At 41.9% G+C, this 23,800-nt stretch overlaps 1 protein-coding gene across 2 annotated transcripts in view; it reads left to right on the forward strand.

Annotated features, from left to right (window-relative positions):
* The first annotated feature begins 15,827 nt into the window (after positions 1–15,827).
* Positions 15,828–23,800, forward strand: part of UBE2D3 (ubiquitin conjugating enzyme E2 D3) — a 29,530-nt gene continuing 21,557 nt past the window's right edge. Inside the window, exons 1-2 of one of the 2 annotated variants that reach the window (XM_089526053.1) lie at positions 15,828–15,924; positions 16,541–16,975. In XM_089526053.1, the coding sequence (XP_089382179.1) occupies positions 16,952–16,975 (24 nt within the window). In that variant the 5' untranslated portion in view covers positions 15,828–15,924; positions 16,541–16,951. Of the gene's footprint in view, positions 15,925–16,540; positions 16,976–23,800 lie in introns of those variants that run through there. The other variant, XM_089526052.1, reaches the window with a different exon arrangement.

The following is a 23,800-nucleotide window of genomic DNA, read 5'->3' on the forward strand; positions in this document are numbered from 1 at the left end:
TGCGCCTCTTCCTAGAGATGGATGGAGGGCCCAAAGATGGCTGTGCTTGCAATGGTAGCCTCAAGGCAGGACCTCTGCAGTGTTTGCTTGCTTGCTTCTTTAATGTCTGTGCCTCCTTTCTCCCAGAAGGGGCCCAAGGCGGCTCACAAACAAAAACACATTACAAACTTGTTACAATTAAACATATAAAACTTCACATAAAATCAGAGAGTGTGACTTGACGAAAGTCACCCAGAGAGTTTAGATGGCTAAGCAAAATGCAATAGAGCTTACTTCTAAGCAAACATATTTAAAATGGGAACCTTAACGCAATGTATTTAACTGTTATTAATTAGATTTTGGTTTTAGGAATCTAATAGATGGGGGGAGACTGATCTGGAAAGGCACTTTGCCTCTTTAGGAAATCCAAAAGAGTTATCTCAGCCTTCTTGGGCCATGTTAGCTCCCGAAGACACATCCGAATATTACAAAGTATCACCATTTCTTTGTCTGGTCCTTTTGCAGCCTGGGAACTGAGCTGTGTTTTTCATTCCTGAAAGCTGTTGCATTGAAGCTTACTCCTGAGTAGACAAATAAAGAACTGAGTTGACATTTCAGGCCTAAAAACTACTGAAGCAGGACCACAAGTAGTATACAGTCGGCCCTTCTTATAGACTGATTTTTTATACACGGATTCAAGCATACACGGTTTGAAAATGTTCCAAAAAAGTATAAATTTACCTTGATGTTCCATTTTTTATTAGGGACACCATTTTACTATGTCATTATATTTAATGGGACTTGAGCATACATGGATTTTGTTATACACGGGGGATCTTGGAACCAAACCCCAGCGTATAACAAGGATCCACTGTATATGCTTGGAATTGAACTATTTTGTATTTGTTGCTGTGAGCCTTCAAGTCATTTTCGACATGATGACATTAAGGCTAACCTATCATGGGGTTTTCTTGGCAAAATTTGCTCAGAGAGGGTTTGCCTTTGCCTTCGAGGTTGAAGGAGTATGACTTGCACAGGGTCACCCAATCGGTTTCCATGGCTGAGTGGGGATTTGAACTCTGTTCTCCAGAGACGTACTCCAATGCTCAAACCACTACACCAAGCTGCCCTTCTTCTATTAATATTTTTAAATTCCCCCCTCTGTATACCTAAAATGCTTTGTTTACCCACTTTTCCTTTATGGTTCTGATGGTTGTTTCTTCTTTCTGAATGGATTTTGACTCTGTCATCTAAATTATAAAGGCCAACCACAAAATAACAGCAATACTTTTGTCATTAAAGTAAAACATTCAAATACTCTGGAGGAGATTTAAAAGAACAATCGTCCCCACTTTCAGATCGCACAACTTGCTCTTGAGCTTTTTGTAGACGGACAATCCAAAAGGCTTCAACTGTGCAATACAGAACGAAGCAAAGCTCCTGTTCAAATCAATACTAGCCTCTGCCTGTATTTTCTGCTCCCCTTTGTTTCTCATCTCTTCATAATTCTGCCTATGGCTGAAAGCACTTGAAATATATCTCAGACGCTCCTGAGTCTTGCTGGATCGGCTTTGATCTGGGCTCTTTTCAATGTGGGTACAGAGGCACTGAACATGCTGCGCAGAAGAAGGGTTTTATTGCTTTTCCATTCACTACATAAACATCAATAGATGTGACAAAAACCTGGGCTATATTAAAATGAAGGGCATGTTATGGAAGAAGAGTTGGAAGAAGTCAGAGTAGAAATCATATAAAAAGGGGACAGAACTGAGAGCTGGAAGAAGAGCAATGTTATTAAATACCTGCTTTCTCATTTTATTTATGTTATTTGCATTGCATTTGCATACCTTCCCAGTGTCCCAGTTTGGCAGGGATAGTCCTGTCATCCTTTGTTTCAGCTGCCTATAAAAATTCCCAGTTTCCCTCTCCTCCCACTTCCCCCTTTGTCCTCACTTCAACTGCTGCAGATGGAGTTCACAGTGCAAAATGGTTTGCACTTCATTAAGTCAGTAGGAGAAAAGGAGTGGGCCAAATTTTGTGCTTCCCTGTAGACTCGGGCAAAAGCAACCTGCTGCAGCTTCTCTTCTTCCTCATTAATATCTTTGCCCATTTTGACCACTCTCTGATGTTGCTTGGCCAGACATGTCCCCATGTTCATCCGCGAAGTGTTGGAAGATACACATTTGTTCCCCATCTTTCTTCTACTGTGGAACTCAAGGTGGTGTATATGGGATTCCTGTGTGATTTCCCAATCAAGCAGTAATGAATACCATCCTTTATTAGCTTCAGCAAGGTGGCATCCTTATCATATAACCCTGCTTGGACTTCTCAGTGGTTGAAGGCCAATTCACACACTATATGCCTTGTGTATATTACAAACTGTGGTGCTGTGTCTGAACAAGGAAAACCTCTTGAGAGCATCCATAAAATATGTCACATTTCTAGAGGTCTGTTTAACCCCTGTGTCCCAGTGTTAGTCCCTTTTTTGTTTAGAGATGTAGAGACCAAGCCAATGGACTAAGCAGCATTGCTGTTACATCATGATATTGTGATAAAATTAAAATTATGTGCTCTTCCAGCAGCAAAGTCAAAAGCTCAACAGTAATAGGAAGAAGAGGGCGGGGGGGGGGGGGAGGTAAGCAACAACACCCACACCCACAGAATGCCTGGCAACTGCAATAGAAGCTGTCACTAATAATAGTACTCTCTAGTGACACCCGCACAACTGAGCGGCACTAGTCAATACTGTATGCAGTAAAGGCAGGACCATTTCAATGAGCCAACATTGGCATAGCTACTGTTGAACTGTGAGGGACAGTGCCTTTGGCTGCTATCCAGTGGACCCGCCTGGCACCACCTGCCTCTCCCTCAGTTCCTGCCCTATCCTCCCACACTATATGCTCAGCACTCAAAGTGAATGTGCATACTGATTTGAGACCGTATACCACTGTTAAGGTAATGATCGCCGTTTGTAGTGTTTGGATTGAATTTCCCTCTAATCCCACAAATATGATTATGTGTGTGTGTGTGTGTGTGAATGTGCCTTCACGGTGTCTGTTGACTTATGGTGACGCCATGAATTTCACAGAGTTGTATTCACACCCAAATAATGGAGATTATCGCACTGCGTTCTGAGACCGTTCTCATCACGTGATGAGAACGGAACGCATTTGAGTATACCGCACGTATGTGTTCCAATCGGGTTCTCAGAACGCTTAAATGTGTTCCAAATGTGTTCCAGGAGGGTACAGATATGAATGTGTTCCCAGAGAGCTGAAACGGGATGAGAACGTTCCAACAGAAGTGTGTGCGATATTCTTATGTGTTCTCAAATCCGTTCTCTCATTCCTCCGTCTCCTGATTGGCTGAAAGAATGATAGGCAGGGAGGGAGGCAGGCAGGCGAGCGACTGCAGTGAGGGAAGGGGTGTGTGTGTGAGGGGGGAAAGAAGGAGGGAGGGAAGGGAGGAAAGTTGGGACAAGTGAGAGAAGAGGAAAGAAGGGAAAGAGAGAGAAAGAGAGAGGGAAACAGGGGGGCCAGAGCAGAGAACAAGAGGGAGAGGGTCTGGCTGCTTCTGCGGGGGCCTCTAGTGTCATGTCCAGCGGGGCTCCTGTGCTGGCAGCCTGCAGGAGGCAAGGATGGCACGGATGCCCAGGACCTTCTCCTCCTTCCCTCCAGGAAGGAACCCACAAAAGCTCCTCTGTTTGGAGCAACACACAAAAGCAAGCAAACAACTCCCAGAATTCCATAGCAAAGAGCCAGACAAGAACTAAAGCGGGGAGGGAAGCTCACAGGCCCCACCTGGAATATTGTGTCCAGTTCTGGGCACCACAATTCAAAAAGGAGCGTGTCCAAAGGAGGGCGACTAAAATGGTGAAAGGTCTGGAAACCATGCCCTACAAGGAACAACTTAGGGAGCTGGGGATGTTTAGCCTGGAGAAGAGAAGATTAAGAGGTGATATGATAGCCCTGTTTAAATATTTGAAGGGATGTCATATTGATGAGGGAGCAAGCTTGTTTTCTGCTGCTCCAGAGACTAGGACCCGGAGCAATGGATGCAAGCTCCAGGAAAAGAGATCCCACTTCAATATTAGGAGGAACTTCCTGAGAGTAAGGGCTGTTCGACAGTGGAACACACTCTTTCCTCAGAGTGTAGTGGAGTCTCCTTCCTTGGAGGTCTTTAAGCAGAGGCTGGATGGCCATCTGTTGGGGATGCTTTGATTGTGATTTCCTGCATGGCAGAATGGGGTTGGACTGGATGGCCCTTGTGGTCTCTTCCAACTCTATGATTCTATGATTCTATGAAGGCACACATTACATGCGCACACACACAGGAGGCAAAAGGCTGACAAGCAGCCAAAATGGGGAATTGGGATGACAGCAGAGGACTCTTCTTTTCTAACCGGTTTAAAGAGCTGCTATGGCTGCCGGGGCTCTGCCCTTGGCCCAGTCCCCTCCCTGGCAACTTGCTTTTCTTCGGCTTGAAGAGACCTGCATGGAGCTCCTCCTTCTTCCCAGCCTTGCAAAGGAGGTTTGGGATGTAACTTGCATCCCCATTTCTCTTTCTCCCTGCCTTCCTCCCGATCCCTCCTTCTTCCCTCCCTTCCCTCCCTCCTCCTTTCCCCCCTCTCTCTCTCACACACACCCCTTCCCTCACTGCAGTCGCTCGCCTGCCTGCTTCAATGCCTCCCTGCCTGTCATTCTTTCAGCCAATCAGGAGACGGAGGCGGCCTTGGTGGAATATGTTCTCGGAACGGTTTCAGGAATCGCTGTGCGGTAAAATGCAGTTCTGATCACGTTTTGATCACGTTCTAGTTTACTAATGCAGTAATATCTGTTCCAGGAACGTTCTCATCACGTGATGATAGGAACGGTCTCAGAACGCAGTGCGATAATCTCCAATGTGCCAAAATGAGATAACACTCCATATATGACTGTTCACTCCAAGGTAACATGAGTTTGGGGTGGTTTTTTGTGGACTACTACTCCCAGAATGTTAGTCAGCATGACAGCTAAAATAACTTTGGGAATTTGTTGAAATAAAAGGAATAACAGCAAAATTTGCAAGTTCTGATGAAACCCTAGGAAAGATGGAGGTGGGTCATCAGGCTGTTGGGACTCTCTCCCAAGTAAGCTATGACCGTGACAAAGAGCCCCTTACTTGGTTAGTCACTGGTGGGTCAGAGACCCCAGTGAAACTGTTTTTTTTTTTGCCAGAATATGCAGCACTTTACATTTTCTTACACTTAACTGCATTTGCCATTTTCATATATTTCTGATAGCATAACACAGAACTGGAGGAGCCAATTAGTTCTATGTAGTTTTCTCCTTCTACAGCTGCTCCATATTGGTGAATATGTCCCCACATCATTTTGTCTGCCATGCTTTCATAAAAAACAGTAGGCACAAAGGGGTCAAGGATTACAACCATACATAGAAACTGAGGTCCAAAACACATTGCAGAAACAATCCTGTTTGAGACTGCTTTAACTGCCCTGGCTCAGTGCTAGGGAATCCGGGAAATTGTAGTTTATTGTGGCACCAGAGCAATATGACCAAGAAGGCTAAATGTCCTGCAAAACTACAGTTCCCAGAATTCCCTAACATTAAGCCAGGGCAGTTAAAATGCTCTGAAACTGGATTATTTCTGCATTGTGTTTTGGACCTAAATCTCTGTTTTTGCATAAGTCAACAGATGACTTGAAGTTTACATGCGCGCACACACACACACACATGAATATTTTATGTTAAATTAGCTGGGATATTGGCTACTTATTTAGGAGCATGGGCCAGCCAAAATAGAACTGTTAAGTTCCATTTATTTCAAATTCAGAATTACACATAATTCTCCCAACTAAATAAATGGCACGTAACTCACCTTGACTGGATTGTGGACACAATATTTTGTCAGTATTTCAGTTGGCATATATCTGTGAAAAAACAAAGGGTCTTGGAACAATTCAAAAATTAAGAAGTTTTAATTTGACATTCTTCCTATTAGTCTTTAAAGAGCCACAAGACTGATATTTTTGCTGCAACAGTCTGTCACAGTTACCTAGATATATTTGTGATGTAGTGCCATGCCTTATTATATTAATAGCAAAGACAAAAGAGAACTACAAATGTCACATTTGTTTTTCTTTAATTGTCTCAGTAAGGAAAGGGGAAATACTAGGGGGGCGGGATGTATAAAACCATTGAGATTAGATCTGAGAGCATTAATAGATCAAGCCATTTATTAAATGAAATCCCTGACACAGCAGGTAAAAGTGAGACACATTCTAATTTGGAAAGCTATTTCATTGTTCATTTTGGAACTGTTGCTGTTCTTTTAATATTGTCGTCTTCATGTCCTTTTTGACCCTCCCATTCTTTTGAAATAGTAGGTGTGTTCTGCTCTTTGTTGCTGTAGGTGTGCACAGAACTAGAACAGGAACAACAGATGAAAAGGACAACAGTGCTAAAGAATGGTATTTTTTTCCAGACAGATTCAAAGAGACTTGCTACAGAAAGAAAATGAACAGCAAGGGCCATGTCAGAAAAATGCTGAATGAACTAGTTTAGTCAGTTAAAGATTAAACTAATTTAGACAGTGATGGGAAAATAAATGAAAGAAAACCATTGTGTTTTAAACTAAACTTAGGAATAGTGCTTAACACTAATGACTTAAAATTCATCAACAAAAGTTGAGAAGATATATGTGCTGACAATATTCAGCATTCAGAAGGTACAGGGCCTTTTAAAGACACACGTTACCCATAATGCAAGGGTCCCAAGAGGGCATCCGCACTTAATATTAAAATAGGGAAATTTTATTAGCTCTAATGAAAACAGCCAAGAGGGCTCAGACAACTAAAGCAGGGATCAAGCCTGTGTATAACAGTTCTGAAAAACAGGACTCCAGAGTACAGGTTCAGTGTGATTTTATTGATAGAAAAAGGAAATCACCATTCACATGAGACACCCTCACACACATATCCATTCAAGAACTATTGATATAAACGTGGTAGTAGATAGCAAAATAAAGAAGTTTGCAGAGGGTAAGACTGTGCCGATTCCAGACATGTAGCTAGAATCTGGGGCACAATGTGAGATGAAAAATGGCCCAGCAGCTACTTTAGGATTTTGGTGTGGCCAGCTTATGCTGAGGAGTTGGGTTAGATATGGACAGAGTCTGTTTGACCTCAAACAAGATCAAATTGGTGGTGCCTGGGCAAGTATTTTCATAGGGTGAAATATATCCTGGGACAGGTTTCGGGATGTGAAAGAATTTCCAGGAGGAAGGAATGAGCACAGAAGTTGAGAATAGCTTGGACAATCAGTGCAAAAGAGTCTCACTTCCAGGGGGAGTGTACTTGGATTTCTGTTCACATGTAAGCACCAGGTCTGTCGCCCATTATCGCTCCTATCAGTGAAGGGATTGTACAGATTCCGATCTTGATCTATCTGTCCTGTCTACATGCTCTTGAGCTCCCACATGGTGAACTTACTGGATTTCATTATATGGCAAGGCAATTTTCTGCACTGGGATGCCCTCACTGCTATGTGTTTCACATTGATATTAATTTGATGTTGACATGGAGGAGAGATGCAGAGGGATAGATCTTAGCGTAATATCATCTTTCCTCAAAATCTAACTCCTCTCTTCCTGATACTGTCCAGCTGGAATGGTCCTCTCCCTTCTCTCTGCTGGAGCTAGTCCAACTGGAGCTGGTCTCTTAATTCTAATTAGTGTTGTAATTGGAGAAGAGAGAATTAACTGGTCTCTTTTCTATCTGCTGCTAGAGTCAATTTCTGATTCTGTGGTCTATTATAGTGGTAGAAGGGCTAAGAAAATTATGTTGGTTAGAAAAACTGATGGCTATTATAATTATTAATAATTATGCAATGAAGGGAGTAGAATACTTGGAAGGGCATTCCGGTAGGTCTCTGTGTGCATATTTTGCCTTTATCACTGTTTTAGGGGACTTGGGTCTGTAGTGTACGTGGCATCAAAGTGGTGTGGAGGTTAAAGGTTCTCACCTGCTCATCTGTGAAGGTCACTAGGTGATTTTGGGCCAGCCACTGACTCTCAGCTTAAACTTCCTCACAAGGTTGTTATGGAGATAAAATTAGGAGGAGCAGGATGATTGTGCAATTCTCCTTGGGGTCCATAATAGGAAAAAAATAAGGAAATAAATATAATAATTAAAATGGGTGAAAATTATTCCGCTGGAAGGCTGCCATTTGCTTTGTTGATAGCTGTAACATTCTTGCTCTTACACTAATTAAATGTCTAATTAACAAATTGTAATCCGCTCTGATAGCCTTGGCTAAAGAGCGGGGTATTAATAATAATAATAATAATAATAATAATAATTATATTATGACTCAAGACAGAAGGACACTACCACCAGTAGAGTTCGTTTGGTTATCTTTCTTTCCCCATGAGGTTTGTGGAGACTGGATTTAGTGCTATTTGTAATAAATCTGCTGGTAACAATGCAGCAACATCAGTAGTGATGTGATACCTGATATGTCAGGCACATGGCAATTGCCACCTGTTTCCCTTAAAAAGGGCCTGAAAAGTTACATTTTGAGATCTTGATAAATTTCAGACTTATGCAAATACTGTTCTAAGCCTAGCATATATAATGTGCGAAAAGAATCATAGGAACAGAAACAGCATATTAGCAAGAGGTCTTGGTCTTAGATCTTAACACATTTATCATAAATTAATTATCATTAATATATCCTCATGTGATCCCTTGAAGTTTTGATACTACAAGTTGTGGTTGTTACATAATCACAAAAAACTTTGGGATTTCAGTATGTGTGTGACTTCAAGTCACCTGTCAATTTATGATGACCACATTAATTTAATAGGGTTTTCTTTGGCAAGGAATGCTCAAAGGTGTTTTGCTGTTGCCTTCCTCTGAAATATAGCCTACAGTACTTGGTATTCTTTGGTGGCTTCCCATCCAAGTACTAAACAGGCCTGACCCTGCTTAGCAGCCAAAATCACACAGGATCTGGTGCCTTCAGGACTGGTAAGTGATTATAGACAATCTCTATACTGTATTTTGTTGCAGTCAAGCAATTAAGATACAGGATCACATTCCGGCAAGATCACTTCTCAGCTCATAAGAAAGCAATGGCCTCAAGCCTGCCATTACTGTAAATGATTCATTGGGTCAAAATGCCAGGCCTGGTTGATTAATTGCTGGCCACATCATACCTTTTAAAACCAGGTGGACTTGGAATACATTAATCAGATGTAATGAGTAAAGTGTCCATTGACTGTCAGTACAACTGTCACTGCTGACCTGCTGAATGATGAGGATGTTTCTTTGAGAGCACCCTATCTACCCAAGTCTAAAACTCTGTTTAATACATTAGCTGAACAGTTAGGAGATCACATTTAGATAGTTCACCACATAGACAGCCACTGTGTCACACCTCTACTGGATGTTACTGGTGGCTGCTAGAAGGGTAATTGTTGACATGTGGTAGGTAAGGTATGTGATATGCATTTCCAACTATGATAACTATGTGGGGATTACTTGGCACGAGAAGGCTATTTCAAGTAACATCTTTATGCTAAGAGTAATGCTTGTATCACTCTGCTTTTATCTCTTAAAAACCCTAACCGCTTTGGCCAAGTGATTTTGAAAGGAAGTTTGTGATGTTTTTTCTGATCATTTAGCCATTTCATTCCATTCCATGCCTTTTCATCTTGTCAAACAGTATGCAAATACCATCTCCCAATTCTTCTAAACAAGTGTAAATCAACCACTACTGCAGAACAGCCCTTTTTCTGCCTGATTGCTTTTGTCTGTTTGTAACACAAATGGTTCTCTGGTTGTATAATCTATTCATTGAGCATACACCCAAGATATGCTAGATGAGAATATAAAGCCCTGCCCTATAAACAGAATACGATACAGGACAGCCATAAGAGACACATTGATGAAGCATCTCAGATGCACTGAAACCATCTCTATATCTATCCCACCTTGCATCCTTCAGCATATCCAACTACTGCACTTTGTCTAAGCTGGATTACTCTTCCAGTCATGGAACTCATGTCTCCCACGAAAGAATGGCACTTACTTTGCATGCTGGTCAATATCTCTTTTCAAAAATGTCTCGTATTCCACTCCAATCATTATTACTGCTATCAACACTTGTTTTCGTGTAAGATCAGAATGTAGCTGAATTAACAAAGCCCTTAAGAGACATGTAAGATTTGGGAAATTCCAGTTCTGCTCCTCACTGAGCCAAGAAACTCACCACTGATTTTCTCAGCCTGACCTACCTTACAGATGTGTTGTGACAATAATGGCTGGAAGGGGGCACAAATGGTATCTTCAATAAACTTGGAGGGAAAGGCAGGATACAAATGTAACGAAAGCTTTGGCGCAGCTTCGGGACTCTTAGGAGGCATGCATCATTTAAACAGTGAGTCCAAAGTGACCCAAAGTAGCTTTATTTTGGCCTGTCTGTACGGGGCCTAAAAAAGCAAACAAGCATTTCTGCATACACCCTGACATTCCACTGCAAGCCCAATGGGCTAAAGAGCACCATCAGGGTCTGGGGTGTGAGTACTATGTACAGTACTGATGTGACATTTCTCCTCTCCTTCCTTTCTCTCTTCTTTCACACAGCAGCCCAACATCTATAGTCCAAAACACACTGCAGAAATAATCCAGTTTGAGATTGCTTTAACCATCCTGACTTAATGCTAAGGAATTCTGGGAACTGTAGTTTTGTAAGACATTTAGCCTTCTCTGTCAGAGAGCTCTGCACAATAAACCACAATTCCCAGGATTCCCTAGTACTGAGCCAGGGCAGTTAAAGCACTCTCAAACTGGATTATTTCTGCAGTGTGTTTTGGACTCATGTTTACGTCTGCTGACTATTGCTGCCTACTCAGTGTGTTTCTTCTTTAAGGGCAGAATTACAGCCCATTCCATGTGGATCGTGAGGGAAAGGTGGCCTATTCTATATTTTACTTGTCATGACTGGATTAATGGCTGTTCCTCCCTGGGGTTATTTATTTGCTCCAGGCTTATGCACCTTTAAATGACTCCCTTCTTAGTGTGTAACTGTGTGCATGCTCATTTTTCTCTAGTGTGTGGTTGTACGCTGGATATCCCATCCAAATTATACTGTAGAATTGCACAGTTTATCGCAAAGTGCAGAGTGCAATGATGGAACTGCCCTGGAAGCATGCTCACTTCCTTTTGCTTAGTCAGGGTGATGTAGAGGTTAAGAGTGTTGCTCTGCGAGATCCAGATTTGTTCCCACTGAGTCATGAAACTTAAAGGGTCATCTTGGGCCACCAATCGCTCTTTGTCAGCATGATCTACTCTACAGGGCTATTGTGAGAACAGAATGGAAGAAAAAGACATGAGATGGAAGACAGGCCATAGATGAAACAAATAAATACAATTCTTAGCAGGTCTCACTTCTGAGGAAATGAATTCTGCATATATGCATCATGTGCTGAAAATGAGCACCGCTGACTGATGTCATGTGTAATTTTCACAAAATGGCCTGTTTAAAAGAAGGCATTTATACTGAGTAAGCCATACAGTTAAATGTAACCTGTAATTAACGATGTCTGTACATGTATCCCAGAAATGAGACAGAAGTGGTCACCTGGTCTCATGATAAGTCCTTTTAAATGGCACATTGGCTGCAAACCATAAACCACTTAAGTCTGAATCACACAGGAATCTCTGAAGTTCCACTGATTTCAGCATGTTTTGTTTATTTATGTGTTTTAGTTTATCGCACCGAAAGTGTTTGAACAATTCAGGTTTTCACTTTGAACCAATAACATTTTAAAAAAATAATACCAGAATAGTACACCACCGTGAATCCTATTGTTATTTGCAACATTGGCTTTGAAAAGTGTTCACTTAGGACTTTATCACACGGGGAAAACCAGGGGCTTAAACGGCGATTATCCTGTGAAAATCACGCAATCGGGATTAACATTTTCACATGATGTTGCAATTAAAGTGCCATTATCCTGGGAATAAACAGGCAATAAACAGCAACAAATCATTCACAAATCATTCTGTGAAAATGTTAATTGTGATTGTGTGATTTTCGTGGGATAATCACTGTTTAAACCCCCGATTTTCCCTGTATGATACAGTCAGTCCAAAGGCCTGTATCAAAAGAGTTTCAGGACAGGGTGCAGGGAAAATAAACTCCTCTGTTACAACAGCTTCACTGGCTACTGATTCATTTCAGGGCACAATTCAAACTGCTGCTTTTGATCTATAAAGCCCTATATGGCACGGATCTAGGTTAATAGAAGGACAATCTCTTCTTACATTTGGCCCTCTATATCCACGGATGCTTTATCCATGGATTTGATCATCCACAGATTGAACATATTAATGTCTCCAATAAGCAAACCTTGATTTTACACCATTTTACTATGTCGTTATATTCAGTGGGATTTGAGCATCCATGGATTTTGGTATCCACTGAAAGTCCTGGAACCAAACCCAAGCACATGCCAAGGGCCCACTGTATATGAACCTGGACTATATGAGTATCTTCCTATATGAGAAGGCTCTTCTCTTGACCTCACCACCTTCACCTTCACAGAAACATCTGGCAAGAACATGGAAAAAGGCCTTCTCAGTGGTTCCTCCTAGACCAGGGGTAGGCAACCCTTTTCAGCCGGGGGCCAGGTTGCTGTCCCTCAGACAACTGGGGGGCCGAAGCCAAAAAAAAATTAAATAATTTTTTAAAAATTAAATAAATAAACTGGGACAAATGTAGGACAAAATTTTCAAATGGAGGGCACTTTTTAATAAAAAATGGAGGACATGCAAAAAATTTGCTGATTTTTAAAAAACTGTTAAGATAAATGCATGTTTCTGAGGCTTCTATAGACAATTGCCCCACCATGCCCCTCGTGTGAGACGCTAAAGGCCCCAGTGGCAATCGGCGGCAGGACCGGGCTGGGGCCGGTCCCAAGGCCTTGCCGGGCCGCATTCGGCCCGCGGGCCGCAGGTTGCCTACCCCTGTCCTAGACGATTGGTTTCCAGACTTTGGTTCTCCAGATGTTTGGGACTACAGCTCTCATAATTCCTGACTGCTGACCAAGCTGGCTGGGGCTTCTGGGAGTTGAAGTCCAAAATATCTGGAGAGGGTCCACTTTTGGGAACCACTCTCCTAGACTTTGGAATACCCTCCCTAGGAACGATAGGATGCCTCTCTCCTTGACATCTTATATGGGAGGAGGGAGTCTTTCAGATATCTTGGCCCAGTTATGTAAGGCTTTGTAAATTACCACCAGCTTGAACTGAACTCAGATACAAATTGGAAGTCAGTGTAATTCTTGGAGGACCAGTGTTATATATACCAAAGACTAAAATACACACTTGACACTAGTCTACCTGCTGCATTTTGCACTAGCTACAGCTTCCAAACAGTTTTCAAGGAGCCAGGGCACATTACAGTAATCTAACCAAGAGGTAACAAAGGCATGAACCTCTGTGGGCAGATGTGTCTTACCCAAGAAAGGGCATAGCTGGCACACCAGCCAAAGCTAACAATAAACCAACATTTTCCTACATAAAGGTTTTGGAATTCAGTAGATAAACCATCTTTGGCTACTCAATAAATGACATTTGATAGGCCTTATTCTGGATTTGGGCTGTTTGGTTTTCTGGATCAAAGTCAAACTCTTCAAGAAAAGCAGGCCTACAATATTAACAAAACTTAATTTTACATTTGGAAAGTGTTTATTCTATTGCATTTCCACTAGTGTGTATGTGCCTTTAAGTCACCTGTCGACTTAACGGCAACCTTATAGTTGTTCAAACCACAAGGTTGCGAGTTCAAGACCAGAAAAAGGGCCCAAGCTCGACTCAGGCTTGCATCCTTCCGAGGTCGCTAAAATGAGTACCCAGACTGTTGGGGGCAAATTAGCTTACTTGCTAATTAGCTTACTTGCTGTTCACCGCTATGATCTTTGGAATAGCAGTATATAAATAAAACAAAAAAAACAAATTATTCAAATACAATCACATCCCAAGGTTACGTGTATTTACTCTGAAGTATATCTCACTGGAAACCACTTCCTTTTTTTTAAAAACAACCTTTGTTTTATTAATAAATAAAATCAATTAACTTGTGTATAAAACAGTACTGAATTTTATTACATTTTTACATTTGTTACATATTCTAATTCCTCATCTAGTTCATCATTTATTTAACTGAATCCATATGAAATTGCCTTATCTCAAAGGTTGGGTTATGTTTTTGAAAATCAGATTAGTATACATAATTCTTGTAATAAACGATAATCAGAATCCTGACAGTAGTCTTATTCAATAAACATACTTGTTACTCGTTTTCCCAATATATCATTTGTTTCAATTAGTAGTAGCTGTATCCATGGATTCTTTACCCAGATTCTTTATCCATGGATTCAACCATATTATCCCAAAAGCAAACGTTAATATTGCCATTTTATATTAGGGAGGCCATTTTACTGTGCCATTGTATATAATGGGACTTGAGCATCCATAGATATTGGTATCCATGGTGGGTTCTGGAACCAAACCTCAGCAGATAGAAAGGACTCACTGTATATGTGGATATTCATTATTGTTCTTATGACTTATACTGTTCATACTTATGCCACTTTCAAGTTCATATGTTTTAATTCAGGTCTATGAAAAGGATTGTAATTCAGGCCACCTTTGACTGAATCCAGGAGTCTGTACGAGTTTCAGACTTGCAAATTTGAATGTAAGGGATGTAAACAGACTTAGTGGGAATGTACTTAATTAAAGGGAGAACCAGTGTGATGTAGCTGTTTGAGTATTAGACTATGACTCTAGAGACCAGGGTTTGAATTCCCGCTTGGTCATGAAACCCACTGGGTGACCTTGGGCAAGTCATGCTCTCTCAGCCTCAGAGGATGGCAATGGCAAACCTCCTCTGAACAAATCATGCCAAGAAAACCCTATAATAGATTGGTCTTAGGGTTGCCATAGGTCAGAAATATCTTCAACAACACAACAAACAAGCTTTAGTAAAAAGGAGAGCCAGTGTGATGTTGTGGTTTAAGTGTTTAACAGTTTTATCTTTTTAAAATGCATGTTATTCTTTTAATAGCTATCTATTTTAATATTGTAATAGTTCAATTCCTTTTTGATCCACTTCTCCTTTTAAAACTGTGTTGTTCTTTTAATATTCTTGAGCTGCTCTGAGTACTAATTCTGGGAAAAGAGTGGGATACAAATAAATAAATATGATGATGGTGGTTGGGGTAAAATGTTGGACTAAGACTCTGGAGATCAGGATTCGAATCCCCACTCGGTCATGAAATGCACTGGGCAACCTTAGGCAAGTCACACTCTCTCAGCCTCAGAAGGCACTGGCAAAAAACCTCCTTTGAACAAATCTCGTCCAAAAACAAAAACACATGATAAATGAGAAACGACTCAAAGGCACATAACAACAATGGCTCTCTTTGGAGTCTATATATACATATATATATAGATACATTTTCTTTTAAAATGTGTTTATTCTTTTAATAACTGTCTGCTTTAATATTGTAATAACTTAATTCCTTTTTAATGTACTTTCCCCCCTATGTTTTCAATTGTGCTGTTGCTGCTTTTTAACGTTGTGAAGCCGCTCTGCGTAGTCCCAGGGCTGGGAAAAGAGCGTGACAGAAACAAACATAAAATATAATGATGACGATGGTGATAATAATATAGAGGGGAATGGCGGCGCTTGGCTCCCCTCAGAACCGCCTCATCTGGGCGGAAGGATACAAGGGGCAGTAGTAATCGAGTGACAAATAGTTCCGGCCTCGGCGGCGGCCATTTGGCGAAAGCGCGGGCGCGAGAAGAAGAGGAAGAAGATTAAAAAAAAGAGGGCCGGAGGAGAAGCCTCTGGCGGAGGCCTCGAGCGCTGTACTGTAAGTGTCCCTCTGTCAGTTCCAACAGCCTTTTGGAAATGAGGAATGCGCTTTTATTCCGGGGAGGGAGGGGCAAGAAAGAAAGAAAGAATAACGGGGCAGAGAAGGTTGAAACGTAGATGTAATCCCCCCGCCCTCACACTTCGCCCTCCTCCTCCCAACTGGCGAAGCCAAGCGTGAGGTAGGCTTTTTTTTTATCGGCCAGATCGCGCTCGCTCGCCTTATTTTATCGCGAGAGGTGGAGCCAAGCCACGTTCTTTCCCCCCTCTGTAAAGGTGGGGTCAGAACAGAAACAAACACCACCAAAAGCGCATGCGCCGGTATAGCCTTCTCCGTACCCCCTCCTTCCATCCCTCCGCCCAATGAACAAACTCGCGCGCGCGTACGGTGACGACGGTTAAGCGTGGCCGCAGCCATCCAATCAGAACCGCCGAAAGGGGAAAAGGGGCGTGGCTTCAAGAAACTGAGCCCGCCTTCGCCCTCCCCAGGAGGGAAGGAGGGAGGGCGGTGGCTTCAGCAGCAGAGGAGGCGTGGTCTTTATTTAGTCCCGCCCCTTTTATTTCGGCCTCGCCATTGGCGGCGGCGGCTGTAGCTCACTCCGTTCCTTCCTCCTCAGGCAGCAGCGGTTGTCGTCGTCGCGGTGTTTTACTTTTTGGCTTCGGAGCAGACTAGGCCGCAGCGAAGCGAAAGAGGTGGATTAACCAAGGAGGAAGAGAAAGGAGGAGGCGGCGCCGCTGGTGACGTCGCGGCTGGTCTTCGGTGCGGGCGGGCGCCCCTGGCTGCTTCCGGAGGAAGGAGAAGCGAGCGAGCGAGCGAGCGGCTCCATTCCCCCACCCGCAGGGAGGGAGTGCGGCAGCAGCAGCAGCAGCTTCGGCGGAGCGGAGGCAGGCCCAAGGAAGGCGAGAGGAGGCGGCGAAGGCGGCGGCGAAGGCGAAGAAGACCCAGCAACCCCCGGCCGCGGAGGCCACCACCGACCACCACCGACCGATCCCCGCAGCGACTCTCTCTCGCCCCTCGCCCAGGAAGGATGGCACTGAAACGCATTAACAAGGTGAGCCGTAATGGCGGCAAATGGAGGAGGAGGAGGAGGAAGAAGGTGTTCCCTCTCTTTCAGGGGAGGAATTGGGAGGGCTTCAGGCACAGAGACGGGATGCATCCACATTGGGAGAATAACCCGGTTTGGCCCCGCTTTAACTCAATCTAGCTCAAAGGCTATGGAATTCTGGGAGTTGGAGTTTGTTGTGGGGCTCCGCTCTGGGCCCACAACAAACTCCAACTCCCAGAATTCCATAGCCTTTGAGCCAGACAAAGAGTTAAAGCGGGGCCAAACCGGGTTATTCCTCCAATGTGGATGTAGCCACAGAGACCCTCTCCGACCACAGTGACCCCAAAGCCTATGGCAAGATTTCGGGCCTCTTCGGCAGGAGAAATGAAGGCTAATACACACATATATATGAGAGGGACTTGGAATCCTGAACATAAGAGATGTAAACAGGATGAGTGGGAATGTATTCTACCTTGTGTGCGTGCCTTGGTGTGTATGAAGGATATATATATATATATATGGTTCTTCCTCACGACCTCTGGCCAAATTGGCCTTGCTCCAGCAAGCTTTCAGAGCCCCACCTGCTTCTTTGTCAGGAGAGTCAAGGACCAACCTCTCCTGTGTGTGTGTGTATGTGTGTGTGTGTATATAATATTTGAATCTCAGACTTGCAATCCTCAACATAAACAGAATTAGTGGTAAGGTACTTTAGCTTATATATATGTGTGTGTGTGTATATATATATATATATATATTGAGAGAGAGAGAAGAAGGCTGTATGTGTATGTATGTATATATATGTGTGTGTGTGTGTGTAAACACATCGCGAGCAGTAACCCTTCTGTCTCATATATATATATATATATATATATCATACATTTTATATATGTATGTATATATATATGAATGAGAAGGGTTACTCCTCACGATCTCACTATATATGTGTGTGTGTGTATAAGAGAGAGAGGGAGAAGGGTTATTCCTCAGGACCTCTGACCAAACCTTCCTTTCCAGGGCAAGGTTTTGGAGCCCCACCGGCTTCTTCTTTGTCGGGCAAATGAAGGACTAACCTCTTTTGGATTAATCCTTTTAATACAGGGCAGGTTAGTAGTCAGGACCTGTGACCCAACGGCCTTTGCCAGGGCAAGCTTTCGGATCCCCAGGGGCTGCTTCTTCTTCGTCAGGCAAAAGAAGGACTAACCTCCCTGATAGTAGGGAGAGGGCTCATGTCTTGGGTCTTTCCCCTCCAGTCTCCGGCATTGTTGTCCTGACAAAGCCTGCCTATGACCCTGGGCTTTTTATTTTGGGGGGGGGGGGGGAATGTGCCTTTGAACCTTGACAAGGAGGAGTGGGGGGGAAGTGTCCCTGTACAACCTCATGTTGTGTTGTGTGTCTGTTTCTACGTGAGGAATCCACCTTTCTTGGAGTGGCTTTTCTGGCCAGGAACTTCTTTCCCGCATTGTAAGATGGCGGCGGGTTTTTGCCTGGTTCAGGCACTTCCCTGGGATCTCTTTCTCTTTCGGGTTTCAGCGTTAACACACGCACACACTCGCATCCCTATGAGCCCCTAACACAACCCATCGAGAAAACCAGTCCCTGATTTTGTTAAATGCGGAGTGTCTGCCTGCCCCCTCCTCTGTTCTTCTTGACAAGGAGAGGAAGTCTGTGCCTCTCTCTCTCTCTCTGTGTGTGTGTGATGCATTGAGAATTTCCTCCTTCTTTCACAATCTAGAAGGAGGGTGGAGTAAGGAGCTAATTTGAAATGTGGTGGTGATGGTGATGATGGTGGAGGAGGAAGCCAGAGTATAAGCTTTGCTTGTGGTGGTGGTGGCAGGGAGGGTGCGGTTTAGCTAATAATAATGCCTTCGCCCTCCCAGTTTCACTCACTGGTGACGTTTGCTTGTGTAAACCCAAAAGGGGTCAGCCTTGGAAGGGAACCATAAGCAGCTCCCGGGATCCTAGAAGCCTGGCAGATGCCATTCAGCTCTTGTTTTTGGACTCCTCACAGAACAAAAACCTCACCTGTTATGCCTTTTCCAGCTGAAATCCTTCTTTTTAAGGGGACCCACCTTTTTCCAGATGATCGCTAGACTTGGCAGTGTCTCTGCTAAACGCAGCCCATGCTTTGGCGTTTCCCACTACAGGCTGTATTTTGGGCAGACTTAGTATTAGTAGACATATGAAAGTATTAGTATTAGTGCACATATGAAAGAGAAGGGTTACTCCTCATGACCCCTTTCTCTGTGTGTGTGTGTGTGTGTGTGTATATATATATATATGCACACGTATATGTACATACACACATATATACTGTATATATATTATTAAACCTCAGTAGTTTCTTTTCTTTTTTCTTTTCTGTTTTTTTGGTGAGCTTGCTTTCCAAACTTGCTTCCCTTACAATAGAGGCTCAAACTCTTTAGGGAGTTGCCCAGCTCTAATTAGTTTTGTCAGCAACATGGAGGCAATTTTTTTTAATGCTCTCTGACTCCGAACTGTTTTGCTTACTGGCATTATGTGGGGAAATACTGTAGAATTGGGAATATGAAGTGGGAAGTAAAATGGACTCACCAGAGTGTGTGATGGTGCTTATTCTTATTGTATTTGCTGTAGTTTAATTTGGAATGTATGATATAAAGCAAAGAGGGGCAATATGGTAAAGACATGTTTTAACTACAGCTCCCAGAAGCACCAGTCAGTATGGCCAGTGGTTATGGGTTCAGGGAGTTGTAACCTAAAATAACACAGTGCTCTAGATTGCTCTTCCCACATATAAAGTGTCACACCTGTGAAATGGTGTCTTGAGGGGTTGTGTTAGTACAGGTTGAGTTTCCCTTGTACAAAATCATTGGGACCATAGGTGTTTGGCGCTAGGAGTTCGGTTTTTTTATAAAATTATTTTATTTTAAATTGAAATACCTTTATAATAATTTTGCGCATGAAACGTAATTTGCTTACATTGAATCATCGGAAGGCAAAGGTATGCCTGAGCCACCTATGAAAAAAGTTTGAATTTTTGGAATAATTTGGAATTCCGGATAAGGGATAGTCAACCTGTACTTATCCATACTTATGAATAAACACATTGAAATAGTGACCTAAGTCATAAGTAATTAACCTTAATGGTTTCACTAGGCCTACTCTGGGGTAGGAATCAAGTGGGCTTCCAGATGCTGTTGTACTGCATTCTCCCAGTATCCCCTACAAATTAGCAGTACAGGGTAGGGTTGCTGGGAGTTACAGTTTAGTGCTATGTGAATCTGTTCTACTCAAAGTGTGACAGTCTGACTCTGAACCAGTGCGTTTTTCAGATTCTCCAGATAAGAATATCCTCTCAAGTGCCAAAGTCTATATAGCCTGGAGTTTGGACACTAAACACTTCTATACAATTAAGTCTGGTAGTTCATTTCTGCATGTTGACTTAAATTAATACCTCTGCACTGTTCTAGAATTCATGGGGCCAACAGTGGTGGTCCTATGGAATGAAGAATCTAAACATCCATTTTGACTAGTGGCATAACTTGTCAAGTAAGATTTGCATGGGAAAATGTTACCTTTTCAGTAGTTCTTGTGGGACCAAAAAAAAAAGTCAAATGTGAATTAGATTAAAAGATCTTACATTGACTATTTTGAAATGGTAGAGGTCTTCTACTTTCAAGCAGTAAAGCCCACATTACCATTTTCAATACATAATTTGATATCAGAAATATCTTGCAACATCTTTAAATGCCCACATATGCCTTTTTCTGGTTAGCTGTGAAGTACCTAAAATATAATATTAAGTTGAAATCTTGAAAGAAATTTTGAATGTAAATTTCTGTATGTGGATGAAAGCTCTGAAACTGGTATTTAATAGCTGAGTTTTATTTGGCATATCTGCATCTTGAACTATACAAGTTTAGATCAAAATAACACCCTTCTAAACAAACACTTCATCATGGACTTAAATTGTACCCCTTAATTAAGGTTGTTGTTGTGTGCCTTCAAGTCATTTCTGACTTATGGCAACCCTGAGGCAAACTTACCACAGGGTTTTAATGACAGAATTTGTTCAGAGTTAATTTGTTCACCCTTTGCTCTGAGGCTGAGAGAGTGTGACTTGCCCAAAGTCACCCAGTGGGTTTTCATAGCTGAGTGGGATTCAAGCCTTGGTCTCCCATTATCCCAGTCCAACATTCAGATCACACTGGCTCTCTTACTTAAGTACCAAGTTACATTTAAGTAAGTAAATAGTAACTTTGGATATTGATGTAACAGTTGTCAACTTTATCTCATTAAATTATTATTGTTGTTGTTGTATCCCGCTCTTTTCCCAGAACTGGGATTCAGAGCGCCTTCACAGTCAGAGGGAAGAGCTGCAAAGGGATAGGCTGAGGAGATATATGGAGATGTTCCAGTGCCTAGTATGGCTCATTTAAAGAGAATCCTGTAGATGACTCATTGTCATTCCTAAATTAGTGTAGCTGAGTTAATGGAACTACATTTCTGGGACCTGTCGTCATCATACCTATAGATCTTCAGGGTGGAAAGATATTGAATTTTTCTTGCATTGATTATAATATAGGTCTTGTGGCTTACTTATCTCCCCATTAACCCAGTTTAAGTGAGTTGATTTTAGCTTATAGTCACTGAATTTTTTAAATACTAGAATTTCACCATGTGTGGGTTGACCCCACTCCATCTTAAGGCTTTGTTCTGTGTAAGAAAATAGTGCTTGGGAATCATCAGCTGCAAAAAAGCTGTTCAGAAATCTCTATGAAATTTGGATAAAATCTGGTCTCACTAAGATGTTTGAATTTTTAAGACACCAAGTTGATTATTTTGCCTAGCCATTTATACTTTTCATTATCAAAACTTCTGTGGCAATGATTTCATTTTCCTTCTGTTGCCTTTTCAAGGAGCTAGCAGAGATAGGGTTTGTGTCTCTTCTTCTGCTTTAGATTGAGCAGAAACAGAGTGACTAGCCAAAGGTGAGTAAATACATCTCATTGGAAGCGTGATTTTTTTGAACTTGGGCCTCCAGAGCCCCACTCTTATCATGCTTGTCCTCAGTACACTACCTGATGCTCAGCAAGTTGTATATATGCTTATCTTTAATTTAAACCCACACATTTCATTGTATATCCCCTTTTCTCTGAAGTTCTGTTGTTAAGTGCCTTATTTATCCCTGTTGTATTTCTTCAAAATTTAAAAATAGGGTTCTGTGAATGAACCCTACATAATTAGGTTTATCAAGTTTGGTTGGAGGCTTTTTGTTCCAAGACAATGACGATCGGTTGAAATCTCTGTGGAGCTTGGTTAACCTTTTCAAATAGTTTTTTCAAAAATCACAAAGTTCAGCACCATCATCTTAGATTGTTTCGCCGTTGAATACTGGACTGAACAAAATATTAACATCCTTTTGGTTATTGATTCAATGTTAATCTTTCTGAACTATTTGTGTAAATGAATGTTCTAGTCCACATGTTAGCATAATGAACATGTTAAAATATTTTATTTCATATATGATTGAGCAGTCTGTTTGCTTTCTTCCTCTGTTCTTCGCTGGCTTCATTACTTGCCTCCCCACTCTTTACACACATACTCAGTGATTGTAAAAATACAGTGGCATATAAACTAAACTAAGAAGGTAAACAACCATGTATGTCACTCCTGAGTTAACACACAAAACACATGCTAATAGCTTCTTTGGCACAGATTTATTTTACATATAGTTCTGAGAATGCACCCCAGCTACTTAATACCATTCTTTACCGGGTTGCCTAGTCTTATATATGGTAATGACCTGAGACTTGGGTTAACATTTCCTTGACCTACATCTCATGAGTTACCAGGCAATGATACTTCCATTGCCTGAATACCATACGATTAGCAGTGACTTTATAGGCTTTATGCATATGGGAGAGTTAAGAATATGTTGGTTTAAACCTGATCCACTGTAAATACAATATTGCCTGTTCCTCCTGTTTTCTTAGTTAAATTATGGGGGAGAAAAACCCATGGCAGCATACAGAGAACTCTCCATTTTTTCCCTCAGTGCGATCAAAGGCAAACAAGTTGAAATTACCTGGGTGAATATCTTTCCTTTATAGGAACAATAATCATTAGTTCTCCCACCCCACCTTCCTTTTTGAGACCGTTGAAATTCATTCCTCATCTAAATTGTGGTTATGATTAGTATTTGATGAAATATAATCACCATGACATCATTAACCTTGCATTCAGTTGTCAGGTTGTTATTTCTGTGTCTCCTGAATGCTGCTGCTCTGCTTTTTTTCTTGTCAACGCTGCATGATGTGCTAGGTTAACTTTCTATTTTTTTCTTGTCTTCAGGTGCATCTGTCCAAAAATGCCTTGACATCATCTTCTGATTTGATATTTTTTTACCTTCTTCTCTGCCATCTATACCATACAATACTGATCTGTTGGTCTATTAATCTTAGGGTTCATCTGTGTACACGGTGCAGAATGTCTGGCAATGAATCAAAACAAATTGAGTTTGGTTATTTTATGCTTCCCCTACATCAGAATCTCTGATATTAAGCTAGCATATCATGGAAAATGTGGCAGCTTACCTTTCTCTCATTACATTCCTATTTCAGAGACTCTAGTAAAGACAAGTCCCAAAAGTTTTACTGTATGATTAGGTACTTGCCAGTTGTTTGCCTGATGGAAAAATAGGACTAACATTTTGAGTGCAAGCTTACTAATAAATGCTTCCATGCTTATATAATCTGTTATGGTTCAAATCTGTTCAAACCCTGATGGGAGTGCAGGTTTATGGACTGTGCTTGCTCTTCTCAGCAGTTTAATATGGTCAAAACAAATAAT

Source organism: Sceloporus occidentalis, unplaced genomic scaffold (assembly GCF_023333645.1).
Source record: "Sceloporus occidentalis isolate IW3139 unplaced genomic scaffold, rSceOcc1.0.p SCAF_5, whole genome shotgun sequence".
Taxonomy (NCBI): Eukaryota; Metazoa; Chordata; class Lepidosauria; order Squamata; family Phrynosomatidae; genus Sceloporus; species Sceloporus occidentalis.